Source organism: Asterias rubens, chromosome 17, assembly GCF_902459465.1.
Source record: "Asterias rubens chromosome 17, eAstRub1.3, whole genome shotgun sequence".
Taxonomy (NCBI): Eukaryota; Metazoa; Echinodermata; class Asteroidea; order Forcipulatida; family Asteriidae; genus Asterias; species Asterias rubens.
In genome coordinates this window covers 5,616,771-5,636,927 of record NC_047078.1, presented here as the reverse complement: position 1 = coordinate 5,636,927, position 20,157 = coordinate 5,616,771, and the positions used below count along the sequence as shown (strand labels likewise).

Below are 20,157 nucleotides of genomic sequence, written 5' to 3'. Positions count from 1 at the left end.
TAAATCTGGAAATTTATAACACCTCGACAGAGCTTCCAGATGATTACTTTTTGTATAAATAATTTTGCCCAAAATCATGAATTACTAACAAAAGTATCTTTAACAAAATAATATAATGAAATGATATCATAATTCATGCCATTGATTTGAGGTAGAACTTATAGCTCTTGAAGCTTCCAAATAAATATTTATTTTTATGAGGACATCTACAAATTCAACAGTTTCCTTTGTCTGAAGATTACATCCCTAAAAAAAATGAAAGTACTTTAATTTCCCCTCAGGAATAAAAATTGTAAGATTAAAATGTTTTTTTTTTTAATGTTTTTTTTTACTATGCATGCTCCATGGTTGATGTCTGTGCAGCACTTTTAGAAAGGGTTCATGGTTACAGCGCCCTCTCTTGACTAATGACGTCATTGTATTTTTATAACCCTAATGTGGCTATTGCCTTAAAAAAAATTGTTTCTCGGGTCGTTGTAGTGACCGATTGCTCTTTACACAGTTGGGTGAAATCTTGAACAACTTCTTTCTCTCTACCCGAATCGTATTGACGATCGTTTTGAGAATAATGTACACAAAAGGAAATTTACATTATTTTTCAGAACAAACAATACTAAAAAAATAGATGGTGTTACTGCAAACCTACCTTAGTTTCATACTTTCACCATGCAAAGTTCCTTATTCTACTTAGAAATTAAAATAATTTTTTGATTGTGAGACAGTCAAATTCTGGTTTGACGATGTTTCATTTCTTCAGTTTCCTCAACACGAAAAGTATTGCTTCATTGGAAATAAGGTACTACGTATTTCCCACCTTTCTTCACGTTACCACAGTAAGCTTATTAATTTGTTATGCATTTACTATGATGATCGCTGACAATTTGAAATTAATTAAATCGTGATTAAATTCAGTGTTGGCAAGGACCGTGGGGTGTTGAATTTCATAATCAGCCATGCACACGAGCTAAACGGATCACATAAGAAAGTCATTGAAAAAATTATATTTAATATTGATTAAGTTTCATTGTTTATGTTTCGTCAGTAATTTCTGGAAAGATTTATAATAAAATAAAAAAGTAAATAAAAAGGTTTTCGCCTAGTTAAACAGCTATTTATTAAGTCCACCGAAAACGATTCACACATTTTTTCAAGAAAGTCATTAAAATAACATGTTTCATTGATAAAGTTCAACTGAGTCACTGATTATGTTTCGCTGATTATATTCTGCCATTTCCAGACGGAAAGCTTTGAACAACACAAATTAATATTGTTTCAGCCTACGACAATATTGTTTATTAGTTTTTATTGAAACCGTGAATGTTCACAAGAAACTAAGTCATTAAAGACACTGGACACCTTTGGTAATTGTCAAACACCAGTCTTCTCACTTGGTGTATCTCAATATGCATCAAAAAACAAACCTGTGAAAATTTGGGCTCAACCGGTCGTGGAAGTTGCAAGATAATAGTGAAAGAAAAAAATCCCTTGTCACACGAAGTTGTGTGCTTTCCGATGCTTGATTTCGAGACCTAAATTAATTCTAAATCTGAGGTCTCGAAAATCCTATCCGTGGAAAGTTTACTTCTTTTTCGAAAACTACGTTACTTCAGAGGGAGCCGTTTCTCACCTCTCACAATTACAAGTTACCAAGTTTTATGCTAATAATTCTTTTGATGAATGATGAAGTTCAACTGATTAGGTTTCATTTATTATGTTTCGTTGATTATTTTCGGCAATTTCCAGACGAAAATATTAATTATCAACAAAAATACTGGTTTCAGCCTAAACTCAGGACTATTTATTAGCTTCCCTGAAAAGATTAAAAAAATGTTCATAAGAAAGTCATTAAAAGATTATGTTTGTGGTAAAGTTGAACTGCTTAGGTTTCACTGATTAGGTTTCGCTGATTATGTTAGGCAATTTCCGGAAAGATAAAATTAAACCAAAATAGGCCCACTATAGTTTCGGTATAAATATGCAGCAATGCTATTTCAGCACCTGAAAATGATTTAAACCATGTTCATATTAAAAAAGGTCATTACTTCTGTTTAATATTAACACATTTTAACTACTAATTGTTTCATTTGTTTAGTTCAAACGGAAAGATTTGAACAAAAATACATGTTTCGGGTACTATACTGTATATAGTTCCCCTGAAAACGATTCAAATTGTGTTAAAATACTTGCCTGTTATTTCGCAAGATATACCTTGTGAGAAATATTGCATGGTTTGGGGTATTTTACTTTCCATGCCATATGTTTGGACCATATCGCAATCTAGCCATCGTTATTGCTATGAAGTAAACACTTATCATAAAAGCACCGTTCTTAATCGCGTATAGGGAGATTCCCCCATAACAGATCAAACATTGCGAAACTGGGGCTTCACCAGTCAGAGACTAGATATAATGTTCCCAGTCTCTTTGTTTCCTGAAAGCATTGAGCCAACCTTATGGGTGCACTCCTCTAAATGGGGATAAATATTTCGTAGGCCCTCAAAATATTATATTGTAGACATAATTTTTAAGAGGCCAATTAAAGGCAGTGGACACTATATTGGTAATTACTCAAAGTAATTATTAGTATAAAACCTTACTTGGTAACGGGTAATGGGGAGAGGTTGATAGTACAAAACACTGTGAGAAACGGCTCCCTCTGAAGTGAAGTAGATTTCAATAAAGAAGTAATTTTCCACGAATTTGATTTCGAGACCTCAATTAGAATTTTGAGGTCTCGATCTAACAGCACACAACTTCGTGTGACAGGGGTGTCTTTTCTTTCATTATTATCTCGCAACTTCGACGACCAATTGAGTTAAACGTTACACAGGTTTGTTATTTTATGCATAGTTTATGTTGAGATCCACCAATTAAGTGAGAAGACGTCTTTGACAATTACCAATAGTGTCCAGTGTCTTTATAGAAGTGAAATGTCGGATGATGGAAAATTACGAATACTGTATAAATACGTAAACTAAAACATAATATTTTTATTTTGGAAACAACAAATTATATAGTTTTTACCAACTGATTATTTGTACCCCTACTAGTAACCATAAAACATTTTGAGAACAGGTCAAATCTATAAAATTTGTTTTGTAATAATCAGTATTTGATAAGACCATCAGTAACTATCTATAATGCTGTCTTGTCGTTAGCAAGATACAATTTATCAAAGATTAATTAAATTCATGTAAAAACAAAATAGATGACCGCTACATCTGCATTTAATTAGCTCATTAATTCTTAGCAGGTATTATAGACCTACCGCTTGTGTGCCATCGATCATTGTGGCGGAACTCTTTTTGCACAGTTTGGGGGAATGACCAAACAGGCTTTGCAATTTCATCATTCGTTTCATGGTTCCAGAAAATTCCAGCAACCTGTGCCCAATTTCACAAACTGACTTGGTAACGAGCATTGGAGAGCTGTTGATAGTATAAAACAGTGTGAGAAACGGCTCCCTCTGAAGTAGCATAGATTTTGAAATAGAGGTAATTTCTCACTGAAATAAAAAAAGACTTCTTAGCTTAGAAGTCTTTTTTTCCTATCTGAAAGCACACAAATTCGTCCAACAAGGGTGCTTTTTCTTTCATCATTTTCTCCCAACTCCGATGACCAATTGAGCTCAATTAATTTTCACAGGCTTGTTATTTTATGCATATGTTGAGATACACCAAGTGGGAAGACTGGTCTTTGACAACTACCAAGAGTGTACTTTCCCTTTAAATTAATAAAAGCAATACACTCTGTCGGAAGCAGCAGCTTTTGAAATGAGTCTTCGAATTAATTCTTTTGGTTTTAGGCCTATCCCTAACAATGATGTGTGTAAGAACTGTGGTACTCGGTATACTTTCCAGAGTTCTGTGGAAATTTACTGGCATATTATATTACTCGGGTGGGATTCGAACCAACGACCTGTATTTCTAGAGAAATGTCTTACAGTATTACTACACCACCGAGATTGCCGTTATAGCTAGAGTTCGAATCCTGTTTTAGCAGCAAGTACTGCAGCGATTAAATAGAATGACATTAAATTGTCATAGGGGATACACAATATTAATTTTGTTTTTTACCCTATATGTGTGAGAACTGTAACTCGTTTTATTGTTAATATCTATGCTTGGGATTAAAACAATCAAACTGTTCCAAAAACAAAGGATATGCCAATATTTTGCTCTTAAGCCAGTTTAGACCAATCTTCATGTCACTCCACCAAGTACTATTGGTTGATAAGCATTTACATCAGCCTACCGCCCCCTCCTGAGAATCCTTTCTTGGCAGCTGGATTGCTGAGGATTTGAGACTGTCCCAAGTTATCACAGTCTCAAGTTAGGTTTTAATGTCGAGCTTCATACTAATTATTGTGGTCTTTGGTATCAACGTACAGAAACAAGCTGCATGAGTATGACTAATTACTAAAGTACTGTTGGTTGATAACTATTAGTTAATTAAAAACCGCATCTTAAAACAACTGGACACATGCACGCACAGTACAGTCGTACGACCGCAGGGGGAAGATTTGCAATACATCGTGTGTGGAACTTTCGAGATCATCTAGAATAAAATTGTTACCATGACTAGATAACGTGAATAATGAACACACATTATGGCTAAACCATGGACCTATATATAAAAACTGAAACTACATGCTGGTCTTGCATCAGGGTCTTTGCATAAAAATGTGTACAGATTATTTTCACTACATACATCAACCTTTGGCTGCGTTTTTTAAAATAAAAATTGATATAATGCTTGGACATGATTTTGTTTTTATTAACAAAAATTGTCTCTTCTTTTTAATGTTTAAGTAATCAATCACAAGGAAAACTAACTGTGAAAGTTTAATCTTGTTTAAGTTTTTTGTTTTTGATAATAAAGTTGTCAAAATAATTGTGTTACAATGTTTATAGTATTCTTATAATAGGGAATTTTCGTTTTCGGCGACGGATGGTTCTGCGACGGTTGTTCAGCTAAACGTTGTCGTTTTCAGCACAACGAAGATTCATCCCAAGTACTGTCGTAGAAATTGAGGGACGACCGTCCTCAAAGCCGACGCATGCGCAGATGACGCCAAATGTCATCTTTACCGTCGCAGAACCATCCGTCGTTGAAAACGAAAAGTCCCTAACAGGCTCGCGAAAGACACATCTTTTTGGCGACAGCTTTCAAACTTGTATATCAAACATAAAACCATTGTTTACAATATCACTCTACATATCATTTTGTAAATATTGATGACGAACAGTGTGCCACGTTGCTAAATTGGCCCCTCATCACGCCATGAGTAACGAGTTACGTGTGTATACCTTTTACACAGTTGGCCGATGAGTGTGGGTTGAAGCATTGCTCTAGTAGCATAGGTGGGATTGTTTTGCATGGTTATTGGGTGATTGCATGACTCAGCTGATTGTTTCTAACGTGCCAAGTATTATTATCGACAAGTTGTATAATGGCGGGAAGTTTTCCGAAATTTAGTATCACACAGCCTGCATATATTATGATGGTCTTCACCGACGTAAGCAGTTCAAGGGAAGGTATGGTAATCACTGTTAAAATTGACGGCAGTCAAAACGGTTGGATAGAAGACTACCATTACTACGCAGTGAAAGCATTTTGAGAAACTATGGAGGTAGAAACATTCTCTTCCAAGTACTGCGGTTGTGTAAAAATGTACTCTTATCCCCCAGAATGTGAATTAAGAAGCGCTACCGCGGTAACGCTTTTCAGATTGTGTATTAATAGTCTACAGTGATTATTCTTCCTGCGTGGACACGCTTTCGGAGTTTTGGCGATAATTCTTAAAAACTTGCTAATAGTTAAGAGCACTACTCTTAGGAAATCATGTTTCCGTTAGCCGTCCTCTCATTGAGAAATATTGATGACTTAAATTTGAATATTAAGGATGGAACCAAAGTCCCAATTCCTCTAGCGATCGGTCAGCTTCAGAATCGAGTAAATGAAAACAAGACCCCTGCTAATTGGTTGACATGTCAGGCGTACGTGTCGAAACACTTTTGCCAAGACAGGTGCGTTGTAAACTTACGGGATTCTGTACATTTGTCACGTACCATGGAACTATATAACTACGATTGCTGTAATGGATATTTCCCAATGAGCCGCGTTGTGCTCTCCGGGTCGTCTTGCCTCTTGTGATGATAGAGCCTTCTCTAATCTTGCCCCCTGTCTCTGGAACTCTCTGCCTCAAAGTCTTAGAGATACACATGACATTTCTCACTTCCAAACTCCCTTAAAACACCTCAGGCCTTTTGAACACATCTAAGATTCCTTTGTATTGACCTGGACCGGCGCCTTGGAATGGTTTGCAGAAAAGGCCACGCCTTACAAATGCCGTGTTTTCAAGAATACAATGAAGATGATCTCCTCCCGAATCCAAGTCCATCAAAAATCTGCTCTGTTTGTTTGTTTTTCTTTTTTTTGGAGGGGAATAGATAACGATTTATGTGGGTAGAACACATTTTACTCCGCACGGAGGTGAAGACAAATATTCTATTTAGAGTTTTATCTGTAGCGTTACCGCGGTAACGCTTCTTATAATCAAATATTGGGAGACTATGTGATAGTTTTCTCAAAATAACCGCAGTACTCCGAAGTGAAACATTTCTCAAATGGGTTATTTCTACCTCCATGATTGTATTTTTAAGTATCCAAAGCTATACGCTGTACAATTCATACGGGTAGGCCTATAGGCCCTATAAGTTTTTACCGCAATTAATTTTCAGAGTCATTATGACCAAACGTATTCAGAGTCGACGGCCCTTTAAATCAAGGCATGATCAAGGTGACTTCTGGGAGGGATGGATTCAATTCATTCACAGTCAAAAGCAAGTCAAGGCTGGTGCAAGCCCAACGTGATTATTGTGGTGTCTACTACCAGCAGTCTACCCGTCTACCATTCCCTAAGGCCAGGCGGGTGGCAACCTTGAGACTCAATCAAGCTGCCGCGCTAGTTAAACTTAGACTTGTGGACAAGTCGTTAAATGTCTGTCGTAGTGATAGCGTTCCGATTCTGAATCTCTCTGTGATACTCTCGCGAGACTGCTGGCACCGCGAGACTACTGCTCTGACGGCTAAATGGAGTAGAAGTGGGCAATCAGGAGTTCGCTGAGGAGCATGATCTCGCGAGAGCAGAATTCGATCGCGGAAACCTAAATCATGCATGGACACCACCACTGGACTCGATTTACCGCGGCAGATTAGCGACTTATCCACAAGTCTAGTTAACTAGAACCAGCATTCACGCACGTTCGCGGAATCTATAAACTTCATTGACATTGCAGTGACGTCACTAGTGTAAGGTCGAATTCCACAGTGGTGTTGTTGTTCGCTTTGTCGTAACACACCATTGCGGTTTAGGAAACACAATGGATATTATGGGATACGTACGAGCGAAAATGAAAAAATGGGTGTGTAACATAATATTTACCGGAAGTAAACATAACATCTTTTATGAAGAATTTGTTTAGTGGGGATCGAGATTTGGTATTATACGAATAACAACAACTGGGTGGTTCGCCTGATGTTGTGGATTTAAATCAGTATTCTAAGAAACGCCCTGTATTCCTTTGAGGGAATGAATAGAGGTCCTACCTTTGGTAATCACAATATAAACTTACACGGTTGCTCTATGATTAGAAGTATAGCAGCTTTTCGAAGATGATGTGGTTTTTTTTTAATGGAAAATAGGCTAGCCAATTTCGATCCAAAATATTTGAATCTGAGAAACGTCACTGTCAGAAACGTTTCCCAGATTATGTCACTGTTAGAAACATTTCCATAACAGTTCTTCCCGTGTGGACATAATTATCTCCAGATTTCGGCGATCAAAAACGTGACCATCTTAATGAAGTTAAATTTTCATGAGTTAAGTATAGTTTTATTGTGGGCCTACTCTCTAAATGTAAACGAGTGAAAAAAACACCACTCTTTCCATTTCGAGTTGTCCCTCAACTGGCTCTTTGGTGGTTATTTCACACTTTTACTCCTTATAGGCGGAGGGGTTTCATTCAGTCAAGGACCGTGACAAAAGGGTGCAAACTTCAATCTAAAAGAGTGGAAAACCATTCGAAAAAAAGTTGTCCCTCACGTGGCTCTTCAAAGAGTGCCTTTTCACTCTTTCGCATTTAGAGAGCATGTTTACAGGATTAAAACAGTTGTACAATTTTTAAAACCAAAGAAACCTATATTTTGCCTTTAAAGACTATTTAAACAGCTAAATGGTCCGTCTCATTCAATTAAGTAAGCCGGTGTCTGGAATCATTTCCTATCACCATGGCAACGGAAGTACATCTGATAAAAGCAGGTGCGGATAGATTTCCATTTTCTTATCGTGATACCAATAAATGAGATGTGAACTAGTTCGGGTTAAAGTCTCGCAATGATCCTCGACCAATTAATACCCAAACCATCAAAAATGTGTTTGTATAGTGGTTCACTCTATAAAGATTTCAACGATGGCATCCCCTCGTCATGAAGAGGGAGCCGGGCGAACTTAAACACTTGTAGGTAAACCATGTGAAGATAATGATAGTTACTGTGGTCTTAAAGGAACACGTTCGCCTTGGATCGGACGAGTTGGTCTTCGAAAAGCGTTTGTAACCGTTTGTTATAAAATGCATATGGGTAGAAGATGTTTTAAAAGTAGAATGATCCACACACATTTGCCTCGAAATTGCGTGGTTTTCCTTTTACTTTGCGAACTAACACGGTCGGCCATTATCTTATGGGAGTCAAAGATTTGACTCCCATATAATGGCCAACCGTGTTTGTCGACGAGGTAAAAGGAAAAACGTACAATTTCGAGGCATGTTTGTGTGGATCATTGTATTCTACTTTTACATCTTTCTACCCATATGCATTTTATAACAAGCGGTTAAACGCTTTTCAAAGACCAACTCGACCGATCCAAGGCAATGCGTTCCTTTAATCTTGATCTGGGATTTAGGTACGGGGACTAATAATGCCTTACCCCCAATGTTTCCAGCTATTTCAGTCGCCAAGATTATGCCCGCCAAAACTGTTTTGGAACGACCATTCGTCGTGATCGACGTGTGGTTTTTAGTACCCCGGTGTGGCTGTCAGTCGCCCACACGTTTTCATTAATAAGAAAACAATGGGATGTTCATCATCATTTCCCCTGCGAGTGTAATGGTTTCCTTTAGTGTCAAACTTAAAGAGATCACCGAAGAAAGCCAGTGGTTCATTCGCTCTAAGCTTCTTAACTTTTTAAAATAACTCTTTACCTTTTAAAGTAACTTAATAATCGCGTTGCTACTTCATGATACCACAGCACATGCACATGTTTATTAAGTTACCCACAAACCCCCACACGATTGTGGATATTAAAGGCAGAGTATATACCTTACCTTATATAAATGTAGATTTTCTGAGAACAATTCATTTTCAAAAAGGTGGGTGCGTTTTTGAGATAATTTTTATCGCCGAAAATCTGGAGCGAATGTTTCCATGCAGGATAATGCCTATTTAGAAATACACAGTCTAAAAAGCGTGCAGTAACTCTTCTAGATTCAAAGTTTGGGGCATTAAAAATGTCGTCTTTTCACATAACCGCAAGTGTCTATACTTCAACTTGGTGAAAAATGTCTCGAACTGCTAATATTAAAAGCAGATCTACAGTCAAGACCCAAAAGCTAGATACACCTGTAGGTCATCACTTCAATCTTCCTAATCACTCCATTTCTGACATGATCTTACGGGGCATAGAGGCGCTAGGCAACCACAGAGAGACTGTGCGTTTGAGTAGGGAGAAACTCTGGGTTAGACGCCTCCAGACCATTCAACCCCATGGTCTGAACATCCAGGGTCGAAACGTCAGGCCATTAACTATTTTTTGCAATATCAAAAGCTGTAAGGTTTCTAAATAGAGCAAGTACCATGTCATATTATAACAAAAAGTAAGTTTGCGTTGCCATTCATTTTAATAGGCCACTACTATAGGCAGATGAGTGGGTGGAGAAGGATATACATAAAAAACTCATCTACGGCCTCACTAAACTTTTGACACATTCTCATGATCTGGCAGTGGCAACTTTCACCCGTTACACTCACTCAAAAACAGAAAATAACAGACAAAAAACACAAAACTAACATTGCTTTAAATGTTCGCTGTTTGTCACAAACTAGTCACGCTTCATCACGAGCTCTGAACTTTACCACGATAGGCTAAAGTGTCTTTAACTTAGGAACTTCCTGGCAGATCCTGCGGTGGCAATTAGTGGTTTTTCGCTCGCCTAAAATATCCTGGATTTAATCCAAATGGCCCTGAAACTACGAAGAGATAAACACGATCACTCTGTGAACCATAGTTTGCAAGAATACAGCAGGAAATTATGGGTATCTACAAACTTAAGTATTTAATTTGATATAATTGTTGTGATGTCAAGACACGAAACAACAAATTGAAAACTATTTCCCCAGAGTGAAATAAAATAAATCTAGGACCCCATACATATCTGCAATGAACTCTTCATTCCCAGTCATCACAAAATGTAAAAACATCTTACTATTATCAGTAAAGTAAATTATCTTTAAAAAAGATAAGTAACAAGACGTCACTATAAAAGAAACGTATACATTGAAACATTTCTCCTTGTCTTAAAACCTTATTACCATTATTTAGAAGGAAAATGATTTAGAACCGTACGGCATAAGGTCGCCACTTTATGCAGAAAATGTTGTTTGGTATAATCAACACAATATTTTGTCCTATAAAAAGCAAAAGTATTATTTTGTTTTGGGAACCGTTTTATTATTTTAATCCTCTGTCAATGTAGATAAAACATACCATCAAACCACCCAATGAAAATCTCATAAAATGTGGTAGCGTTCTTGAGATATCACTGACAATCTGGAGCAGTTATGTTCACGATCTCAGTGAGAAACGTTTCTCAGATTGAACATTAAATTGTTGAACCCTTTTTTTCTTAAAGGCACTGGACACTATTGGTAATTACTCCACATAATTATTAACATAAAACCTTACTTGGTGACGAGTAATAGGGAGAGGTTGATGGTATAAAACATTGTGAGAAACGGCTCCCTCTGAAGTGACATAGCTTTCGAGAAAGAAGTAATTTTTCACGAATTTGATTTCGAGACCTCGGATTTAGAATTTGAGGTATCGAAATCAAAGCATCTGAAAGCACACAACTTCGTGTGACAAGGTTGTTTTTTCTTTCATTATTATCTCGCAACTTCGAAGACCAATTGAGCTCAAATTTTCACAGGTTTGTTATTGTATGCATATGTTGAGATACACCAAGTGAGAAGACTGGTCTTTGACAATATTACCAATAGTATCCAGTGTTTATAAACAACATTATTTTAAAGGGAACCTTTTCATATATCAGTAGCTCAGTGCAGTGGTTCTTACCAATTACGATTTTACGGTCATTATTTGTTTACAGGTTATCCCTTTGAATTAAACAACGTATTATTTCTTAAAAATATATATATATTTTTTAATAAAACACTGGAGCTGAACTGACCTTTTCTATGGTAATTTTGTGTACAAAGCACAATAGTTTGTTCATATTGCCCAGCGGGCTATTTGTATTTAATTGTATACAAATAACAAGGGACTCTTTTCAATTTCAAAGAGAACAGAAGTTTTTCTGTCACACCATGGAGCTGGCCACACTCACAATTCCAGCACTTGTCCACCAGCAAGTTTAACAATTGAATTCTATGTGTTTATGGCAAGCTATAGCCTATTGAGGTCAGATTGCAGTCATGTTGAAAAACTGTATACAGTATCCGGAAACTGACGTCATAGACGTCCGTCACAATAACAAAACAATAACACTGACCTAGCTCAGTATGATCCCGATATTATGCACGGAGGCTACGTGCAGGTCTGCCATGGAGGTAGAGTAACTCATGCACCAGGGTCAATTTCTTAAAGCTGTTAAGCAGAAAATAATGCTTAGCAAAACTCTTTGCTATAATAAGCAAAACAATGAGTGTGATGTGGCATTGCAGTTGCAACAATAGTGTAAGATGCAAAGTTTCAAATCCTACTTTAATGGAATTTTAGGCCCCTGAAATGGTATTATTTGATTGTGCTTAGCAAGTGCTTACAGGTTTTTTTTAAAGGCTAAATAACAAACTTAGCATCTTTGTTTTAACAACTGTTCACAGGTTAATTTAATAACATCCTGACCGGATACTGAGTAGATTTACGCTCAGTCCTAAAAATCCAAGATTTCGCTTGCATTTTGATATCAACACTAAGCAATTTCAAAACATCAACATCACTGCTTCGCGAGGCCCAACAAGCAGCTCGATTAACATACTGTCCCTAAAAGTGTGGGTCACAGTGATCTGTTACTCTTTTTAGCAAGGAACTAAGCAATTAGCATCAAACTATGGCATATCCTAAAGTTATTTATAGTAATCTGAGAAGCGTCACTGATAGTGGTGCTTCTCAGATTCAAATAAGGGGCAAAACCCTATAGTATTAATGCATGCAGGGGTTACATTTCTAACGAAAAAGTCTGAAACTTGGATACAAATTCAAAGGTATGTTGAAATAATGGCATTTCTACCTTTTGGTAACCCCTGGGGTTATAGAATCCAAGAAGCTTTTGGAAACAGTATCCAAAGCTCAAGAGGAGTAGACAAATGAGCATGGATTTCCTCAATTGAGGAAAAAAAATATTGTTGGATTTTCTTCACCAGGCCGACATAAAAAGTCAGAGTTCAGCCAAAAGTCTGAACCATCTCATCCCTGTGCATGTACAAGTATGTACATATAACACATTACTTTGAAGTGAAATGTTTCTCAGAATGCTTTACCATTTTCCACGAATTTGATTTCGAGACGTCAGATTTAGAATTTAATTTAGAAATTAAGCATCTGAAAGCACACAACTTTGTGTGACAAGAGAGTTTTTTTCTTCTTTCATAGTTATCTCGCAACTCCGACGACCAATCGAGCTCATGTTCACAGGTTTGTTATGTTATGCATGTTGAGATACACCAAGTGAGAAGACTGGTCTTTGACAATATCAATAGTGTCCAATACATTATGTACATGAATATTATTACATTTACATGAAAATTGCTAATTGGGCAAGCAAATAAGGCGGGGACTACATGCCATAATCCAAGCACAGTTATTAGGTTAGTAAAAGGCGATTATGTGTATTATCATATGCAGGTGTAGTTAGAGAGTAGAGAGTTCCGAAGTGCATCAGTATCGGGAAAAACTACAACCAGCCACCAACTGGGCTTCCTCCACGGTAGGCCACTATTGTAACGGTCAAGGCTGAAGGCTGACTGTGGTATAGTCTACATAAAGCTGTGGTGGCTGGCTCACCACACGCATTTCAATCACACATTGTTCGAATACAACAACTAGTGATTAATAAGCTAGGGGGCTTCTTGTATCCTTCTGTAAAAGTCAATGTCAATCATGGCCTTAATTAAAAAAACATGGCGATGGCTAGAACACCAAGGGGCCAGCATAATGGCAACATTCCAAGCTATGGTCAAAGGACCATGAAGTGGGGAGATTGGGGGGGGGGGGTCCATCACCATCAATGACAAAACAATCAGGTTCGTGGAAATACAATTTTACAAAGAAGCTGTTGTCAAAGCCAGACCAGAGGCTTGAACTTCACTCTTAAATTGAAGGGGGCACAGCAATGTGAGAGGGGTTCATAGCCTGGCAGGCGATCTACCGGGTACTGTACCTAGTCTGGTTCCCTGACCAAAGATTCCTTGACGTCTCTTGTTAAAAATCTTAGGTCAGGTATCACCCACGGTTAAAAATAGAGCATGACGCAACTTGTCAGGGTCGGGGGTCATCTCCAGGGAAACCATGTCTGCACGTACTGCTAGTTGCGATAACGGGTTACGAGATTATTTTGATCGTCAATTAAAGGATCAATTAATGACAATCACCAGATTTTGCCAAATTTTTACCACTTTCAAAAATCATAAAACTTAATCCTCAATCAATGTCTAATGAACACTCAAGTCCAAACACCTTTGAAAAAAATATTTTTCAAGAAAAAGGACAAAAACTTACCAGATCCCGGAGCGATTTCCCAGGTTTATATATTTTGAACTTGTCGCATCGCTTTGCAAACGCTTTATTTAGGCACAACGCCTGCATTGGCAATAACTGGCATAAAAACTCCTGGATCTACGGCCGACAGGACTGACATTACGAGTCCGTACCGAACATCAACGATACTGTCCGAATGTTGGCGACAACACGTTCGGAACATTTCGGATAACTTCGAAAGAGGAGGAATTCCTCCTCTTTGGTCACGTGATTTTGGGTGATACCGGACCCTAAATTCGACAGAGCCAAGACGGAGATTTTTGGGTCTGGGAACCAGACTATTTGTAAAATACAACAATTTCCATCAATATTGTATGGCAAGACACATACATGCAACTGTAACCTCACCCCCAAAAAAGAGGACAATACAAAACTTCAGTGATTTTGTATAGTACTTTTCAATTTTGAAAGGTAAAACTGAGACTGATAACAGAGGAAATAAACTGATCCGAGGAAAGGTTGCATTCCTGAAGACATAAGATTATCTTGCCCCTTCTGTCATGCAATTTATCAATAATATTAGCCAAGTTTAAGCATAATCAACACGTCTTATAATTCCTCCACAATAACCGAACCCTTCACATTCCAGATGCATCCTTTTTTTTGCAACATTTATTCTAAGATCGTGATGCTAGATGACTGTTGCGAGAATAATCATCATTTCACCATTCAAACAAATGGATAGTGGCAAGAGTGAAGCAAAATAACAATGACATCACAATGTACAACAATTTTTCAATGCAGTTTTCACTTTTTTATTTATTATGTTAATATTTGAACTTTTTGTTATACAATTAACAGTTGCTTTTTCTTTTCTTTCCTAAAAACATGAATTAAAAAAACAAAATGGAAATAATACAAAGATTTGATGTTGTTTTGATAAGAAAAGGTTTTTCAACCGAGTGATCTAAAAGCTAAATGTCATACACTCAACTGAAACTATTTCAACTAAAAACATAACCAATGCAGTTACCAGTCGTCTGTGTCCTTAGCTGATATTTATTTCAGCTAAAAACACAACCGATGCTGCAAACAGTCGTCTGTGTTCTGAACTGATAACTATTTCAACTAAAAACACAACCGATGCAGGAAACAGTCGTCTGTTGGTAACTCAACACAAAAACAAGAGTGTCACTGGTAATGCATCATGTTAAAAAAAGGGTAAATGAAAATAAAAAAACAGAAATGAGATTCATTGATTGTAAAAATAGATACATTTTTGATGGTATGCAAATTTTATCAGCACAAGCACTTTTTTCTTTTTTTATCAACGTCTTTGTAATTAACAAAATAAAAATGTTCACTTTCAAAACCTGTAATTTTTAATGAAGGAAAACTAAAAACAATGAATTCAAAAATTAATTAAAAGGAACTATAATATCTAAAGCATGTTAGCGGATGTTTTTAAGCGACAGATATAAACAAAATGGGCCAAAAAGCCCTAAAAAGAAAAACTTTTTAAACAATTCTAGAATTTCAAAGAACATGATTTCATCATATAAATTGTATCGATTGTTGGTCATTAAGAAAATCAAAGCATCTTGCATTTTAAGTTCATCGTTATCTGATTTTTTTTCCAGTTTTTTTTTTTCAAACTTTAACTTTTACTGTAAAACGCCAAGTCAGATCACAATATACAAAATGCTCAGCATAGATATTAATATTGCACAACCAAGACTTTAAATTGTTGAACTTTTTTACAAAGAATTTCTTTACTGTTCAAAAATATTGTGATCTTTATAAAAGTAATACTGTTTAAAGAACCTCAGTAATAGAAAATCTGCCCAGCAGTATTAGTTTAACAGCCACACAAGATTTTCTACTGTCAGGCCCTTCATAATCTGACAATTGAAATACAATCGCACATCCCCTAAAATAACAAATGATCAGTTCTTCTTGTACGAAAACCTATTTACACTTAGGATCCAACCATTGTTATTTTAGGGGGAATATTTTTGTGCAGTTTTTTAAAATTATCTTAATGTACAAAAATTGCATGATATTTGCATAATCATCAGTTAAAAATGTTCAGATTGTTGTAAGTTTTTTTTTAGACTGTCGAGAGAACCATCATTTCAAATTTTGTTATACACAAAATGGTGCATCAATTAATTAATCCGGCATCCCAACTTCTGAACATTGATTCAATATAGGCCGAGACCTGGATGTTTCTAGGAATGGACTCCTAAATTCAAGAAAGCCCGAACATAACATTTTTTTCTTGACTTAAATTGTAAACAAGACAAGAAAATGCGACTAAATAAGAGCTGAATAATTATAAATTAGTCCAATTTCCCCACCAGAGTGACTAACTCACATGCATGCGTTAACTAATTTCGGAAAACAAACTCCATGAAAACATTCTTTTTATGAACTGCCAACAATACCATTGATCAAGTTGGATGTCAACATTCCTTATTGTTGGTGTAATAAAAAACACTATTGAGATTGTAATGCTGTTTCATCAGTAAACAGTACCAGTCTAATTTAAGACATAAGCCTTTGGGAGATTTTGACTTCCGTTCTAACAAACAGCTAACTGCCGGCCACCAGGAGGACCTAGATCAATCATTTTTTTCCTCCCCGTTCTGAAGTTATTTTCTTTCAAGGGGTTGTATAAGAAGCAAAGCTCCATAAGAAAGTGTCTAGGTAACGCAATAAGGAAGTAAGTGGAATCCAATTTGACCGTCATTTATATAAGTAAAGACTGAAAGAGGGTGGAGAACTTTTAACGCTGATGAGTCACGCAATCCCGCGAGAGAACGTGGGAAGCTGAACTTATCGCGACTGTTTCATGATGACAAGTGCCAAGAATAAAGTCTTCACTGGTGATTGGACACAGCTGATTTGAGTTTTTTTTTTTCCCAAGTTGGTGGAAAGTAAAATATTTGCTGTCTTGCCTCCCCACAAAACACAAAGATTTTTGGCCCAATGACATAAAGCCTGATGTTCAACTTGCTTAGCAAAAACAAATTTTGCTTAGCAGAAATAGGTTACCAGCCATGAAACCATGCAGTTACCATTGCTGCCATTGGTACCCCATTCATTTCTTGCTGAGCAAATTTCTTTAGGTTACCAGTCAGAATGCCATACAGTTACAATTGCTGCAACTGCCACCTGTTTAATTTTTTTTGCTTCTAAAAATTTCTGCTTCTAACAGCTTCATGAAGTTGGGCCCTGCTCATAAGTTCATGTACATGTATATGTAAAGGCCAAGTCCCACTGCAGCGTTAACGATAACGACACAAAGAGAACGCATTATATTAGTTGATTGAGCGTGTGCGTATTCTGCGTTGAGCAATTCAACCTGAACCAACAGAATGCGATCTCTGTGCGTCGTGATCGTTATCTTTTTTGTTATCGATGCAGTGTGACCCGGACTTGAGGCCTACACAACCATCTTCAATCTAGCAAAACATGTACAATGAACATGATTTTACTGTAAGATGCCAATGGCTTCTTCGTCCAAGTAGGTGGTGTACAATTCTTTGCCGACATGCTGGCATACTTTGTTGTGAAGAAGGGAGGTGAATTTAGCTTGTTATCTTTTAAGGACTGCTTCAAGTATTGAAATGCAATTTGTGACAAAAATGAAAATCAATCCAAAACTTAAAACTAAATACCATAAGATTTTAACAAGTTCTAACCTATGGTGTAACTTTTTTGAGTTCCTGATTGGTATTTTTCCTAGAATCGCAAGTACAAAATGTTATAATTACAATTGTATTTCAAGTATCAAACTATTGTCAGAGCACTAATAAAAAAATTAATATTTCTATACACAATATTAAACGCACCATAATATTTTATGAGCATAGATCAGAATATTAGTGTTTAAATTCTTAAAAACAGTCAAATTACCCATTTTTCAAACTTTGGCAAGTCTTACAAAGATCACAAAAAATAGACATTATTTAAAAAGAAAATGACTCTCATTAAGAAAGGCTGTCATCAAGTCCGTACTACTGTTTTCAAAATTTCATGTTCAATTTGGCATTGATTTTTACCTTAAAAAATCCATAGTTTTGAAGAAATCTAGCTATGCATTTACCGCCAACGATTTATTCACCCAATGGTATTGGTCTCTGGAGACGGATAGAGCGGGCCAGTCCTTCTCTGCATTGATGGCGTTATTCATGTAATAATTGTTCTTCGCTCTCTGCTTGCGACCTCGTCGTTGACCAGCAGTATGAATAGCGTTATCGTTGACAGTTGTGGGATGATTTTGAAGGACTTCGTGGATGGAATCAACGACAGATTTAGGGTTTGCGTTGGTGTCTACGTTACCGTTATCGTCACTTGATTGTGTCGAGGACGGTTGCGGTGGCTCATTATCATTGACAGGTTTCGTCTTCTTTGGGAATTCTGCGATTGGACAGATTGTTCCTTTCTCTCCAAACCTGCATTAGATGAAAAAAAAATTATCCTTCTTAAAAAACTATACCAAACATAAATGTAGCTTACCGGGTGGTAAAAAAAATTGTTTACCACAATAAAATAAAAGCAGATTGGGAATAGTTTCAGTATTCATTCCGCCACTTTTTCCTTCGTTATGACAAAAAAAAAGTATTTTACACTCAGTAAAAAGAGATTTCTTTTTGTTAAAATGAGTAAAAAAGTGGTGGCAGGATACAAAAAGTTTCCGCAGACTGTTTTAGATTGCCTTCTGTATATAAAGCAGTTGGCGCTAAACAAAGGGGAACAAAACTTAACTTAACCAAAAACTACCTGTAAGTACAAAGTGACATGTAAACAATCCGCATTTAGAATTTCAACAAAAATGCATACATTTTGAATTTATAATTTACTCACAATAAATTATGTAATCAAATGTATTTTAATTGTCAACAAAGACAAGTATTTATTATTCAATCTTAACTTAAATAAAATGTTGATGTCACCAATGAATCATTTCTGGCGCTAATTAGAACCGTCGTCCGTTGAAACCAGTACACGAAACCGCGCCAACCTCAACTTGGTGAACCCTATCTATTGTTTAGTGACGAATTCTTTTGTGTCGAACAATAGGTGTTTTTGTTCCGAGTAAACAATGATCAATGGAATAGCGGGGGAATGCACTTGGCACAGCCAAACCACAAAGTTACGTACCTGCAAACAACTTCTAGTGGGTCCACCCATAATGTGAAATCTGTTGGTAGGCTCATATCATCGTATTTCAGACCACTTTTCTTCGCAGCTCTCGCCAAAACTGCGTCCCTCGGTTCTTCCTTTGCGATTCTGATACACCTAAAAGCCTGCCCTTTGCTTGGTTTCTCTTCGTACCAATGGTTTCGGAACTTTTCGATTAGACTTGAGACTAGATTTTCCGACAGTTTTGACATCTGCTCTGTGGTGAAAGTACGTTTGAGGTTGATGAGTCGTGTCAGAAAGACAACTGCTGCTGCTATTTCGTCCTTCATGTTTGCAAAATTGCTGGAATTATGGAATGAAAAAAATGTTGTTTTGATGAGACGGACTTGGCGCGAGCGAAGGTGGGTGCTCTGCTTTGTTCTGTTGTGACCGCAGAAGTGTTGCGAAATGCCTTATTTTCTCACTTCTCTCTGGCGATTTCTGTCAACAAAGTAGCTGTACTTCTCCTGTTGTTTGGTGTAAAGCCAGTCTGATGGGTGATTTCAATAAAATGAAGGAATAAAACCATTGAATTCAATGTTAAAAATGTCCCCTCCACGACAAAAACATCATCCGTGCTTTTCGATCTGCCAGCTGCGAATAACAAAATGCAACGCCAGCGATCTCTATTTACCTTTATGGTCGTGACGTCATATTCGACCACTGCTGAGAGCCAATCAGAAATCCGGAATTCCGCGTAACCATGCCGCGTCACGTAAATAATTCCGATACGTCACTTGACCTTTTTCCAAATAAGGCAAATGACCTCCGTATAAGGAGTATTAGTAAACAACTATTTTTAGCCAACACAATGCCCCCATATGCAATGTTCGGCAAGGATGCACATGACGCATGACAACAATAATACAATTATCATAATGTTATGGACTCGGGCCAACTTTTTGATGTGAGGGC

General features: G+C 36.9%; 1 protein-coding gene across 1 annotated transcript; it reads right to left on the bottom strand.

Annotated features, from left to right (window-relative positions):
* Positions 1–15,680: 15,680 nt before the first annotated feature.
* LOC117301414 (maternal B9.10 protein-like) lies at positions 15,681–19,833 on the bottom strand. The gene is made up of 2 exons (XM_033785388.1): positions 19,222–19,833; positions 15,681–18,512 (listed from the first exon to the last, which is right to left on the bottom strand). Exons 1-2 carry the CDS (start codon positions 19,530–19,532, stop codon positions 18,152–18,154), a joined length of 672 nt encoding a protein of 223 aa, XP_033641279.1. The 5' UTR covers positions 19,533–19,833; the 3' UTR covers positions 15,681–18,151.
* Between the last annotated feature and the right edge of the window lie 324 nt (positions 19,834–20,157).

Bases quoted from the DNA above. Each gene is read 5' to 3' on its own strand.
- LOC117301414 (XM_033785388.1), bottom strand. From the start codon at position 19,532: ATGAAGGACGAAATAGCAGCAGCAGTTGTCTTTCTGACACGACTCATC. The intron at 18,513-19,221 runs GTACGTAACTTT...CATCTAATGCAG, and splicing joins CCACTAGAAGTTGTTTGCAG to GTTTGGAGAGAAAGGAACAA.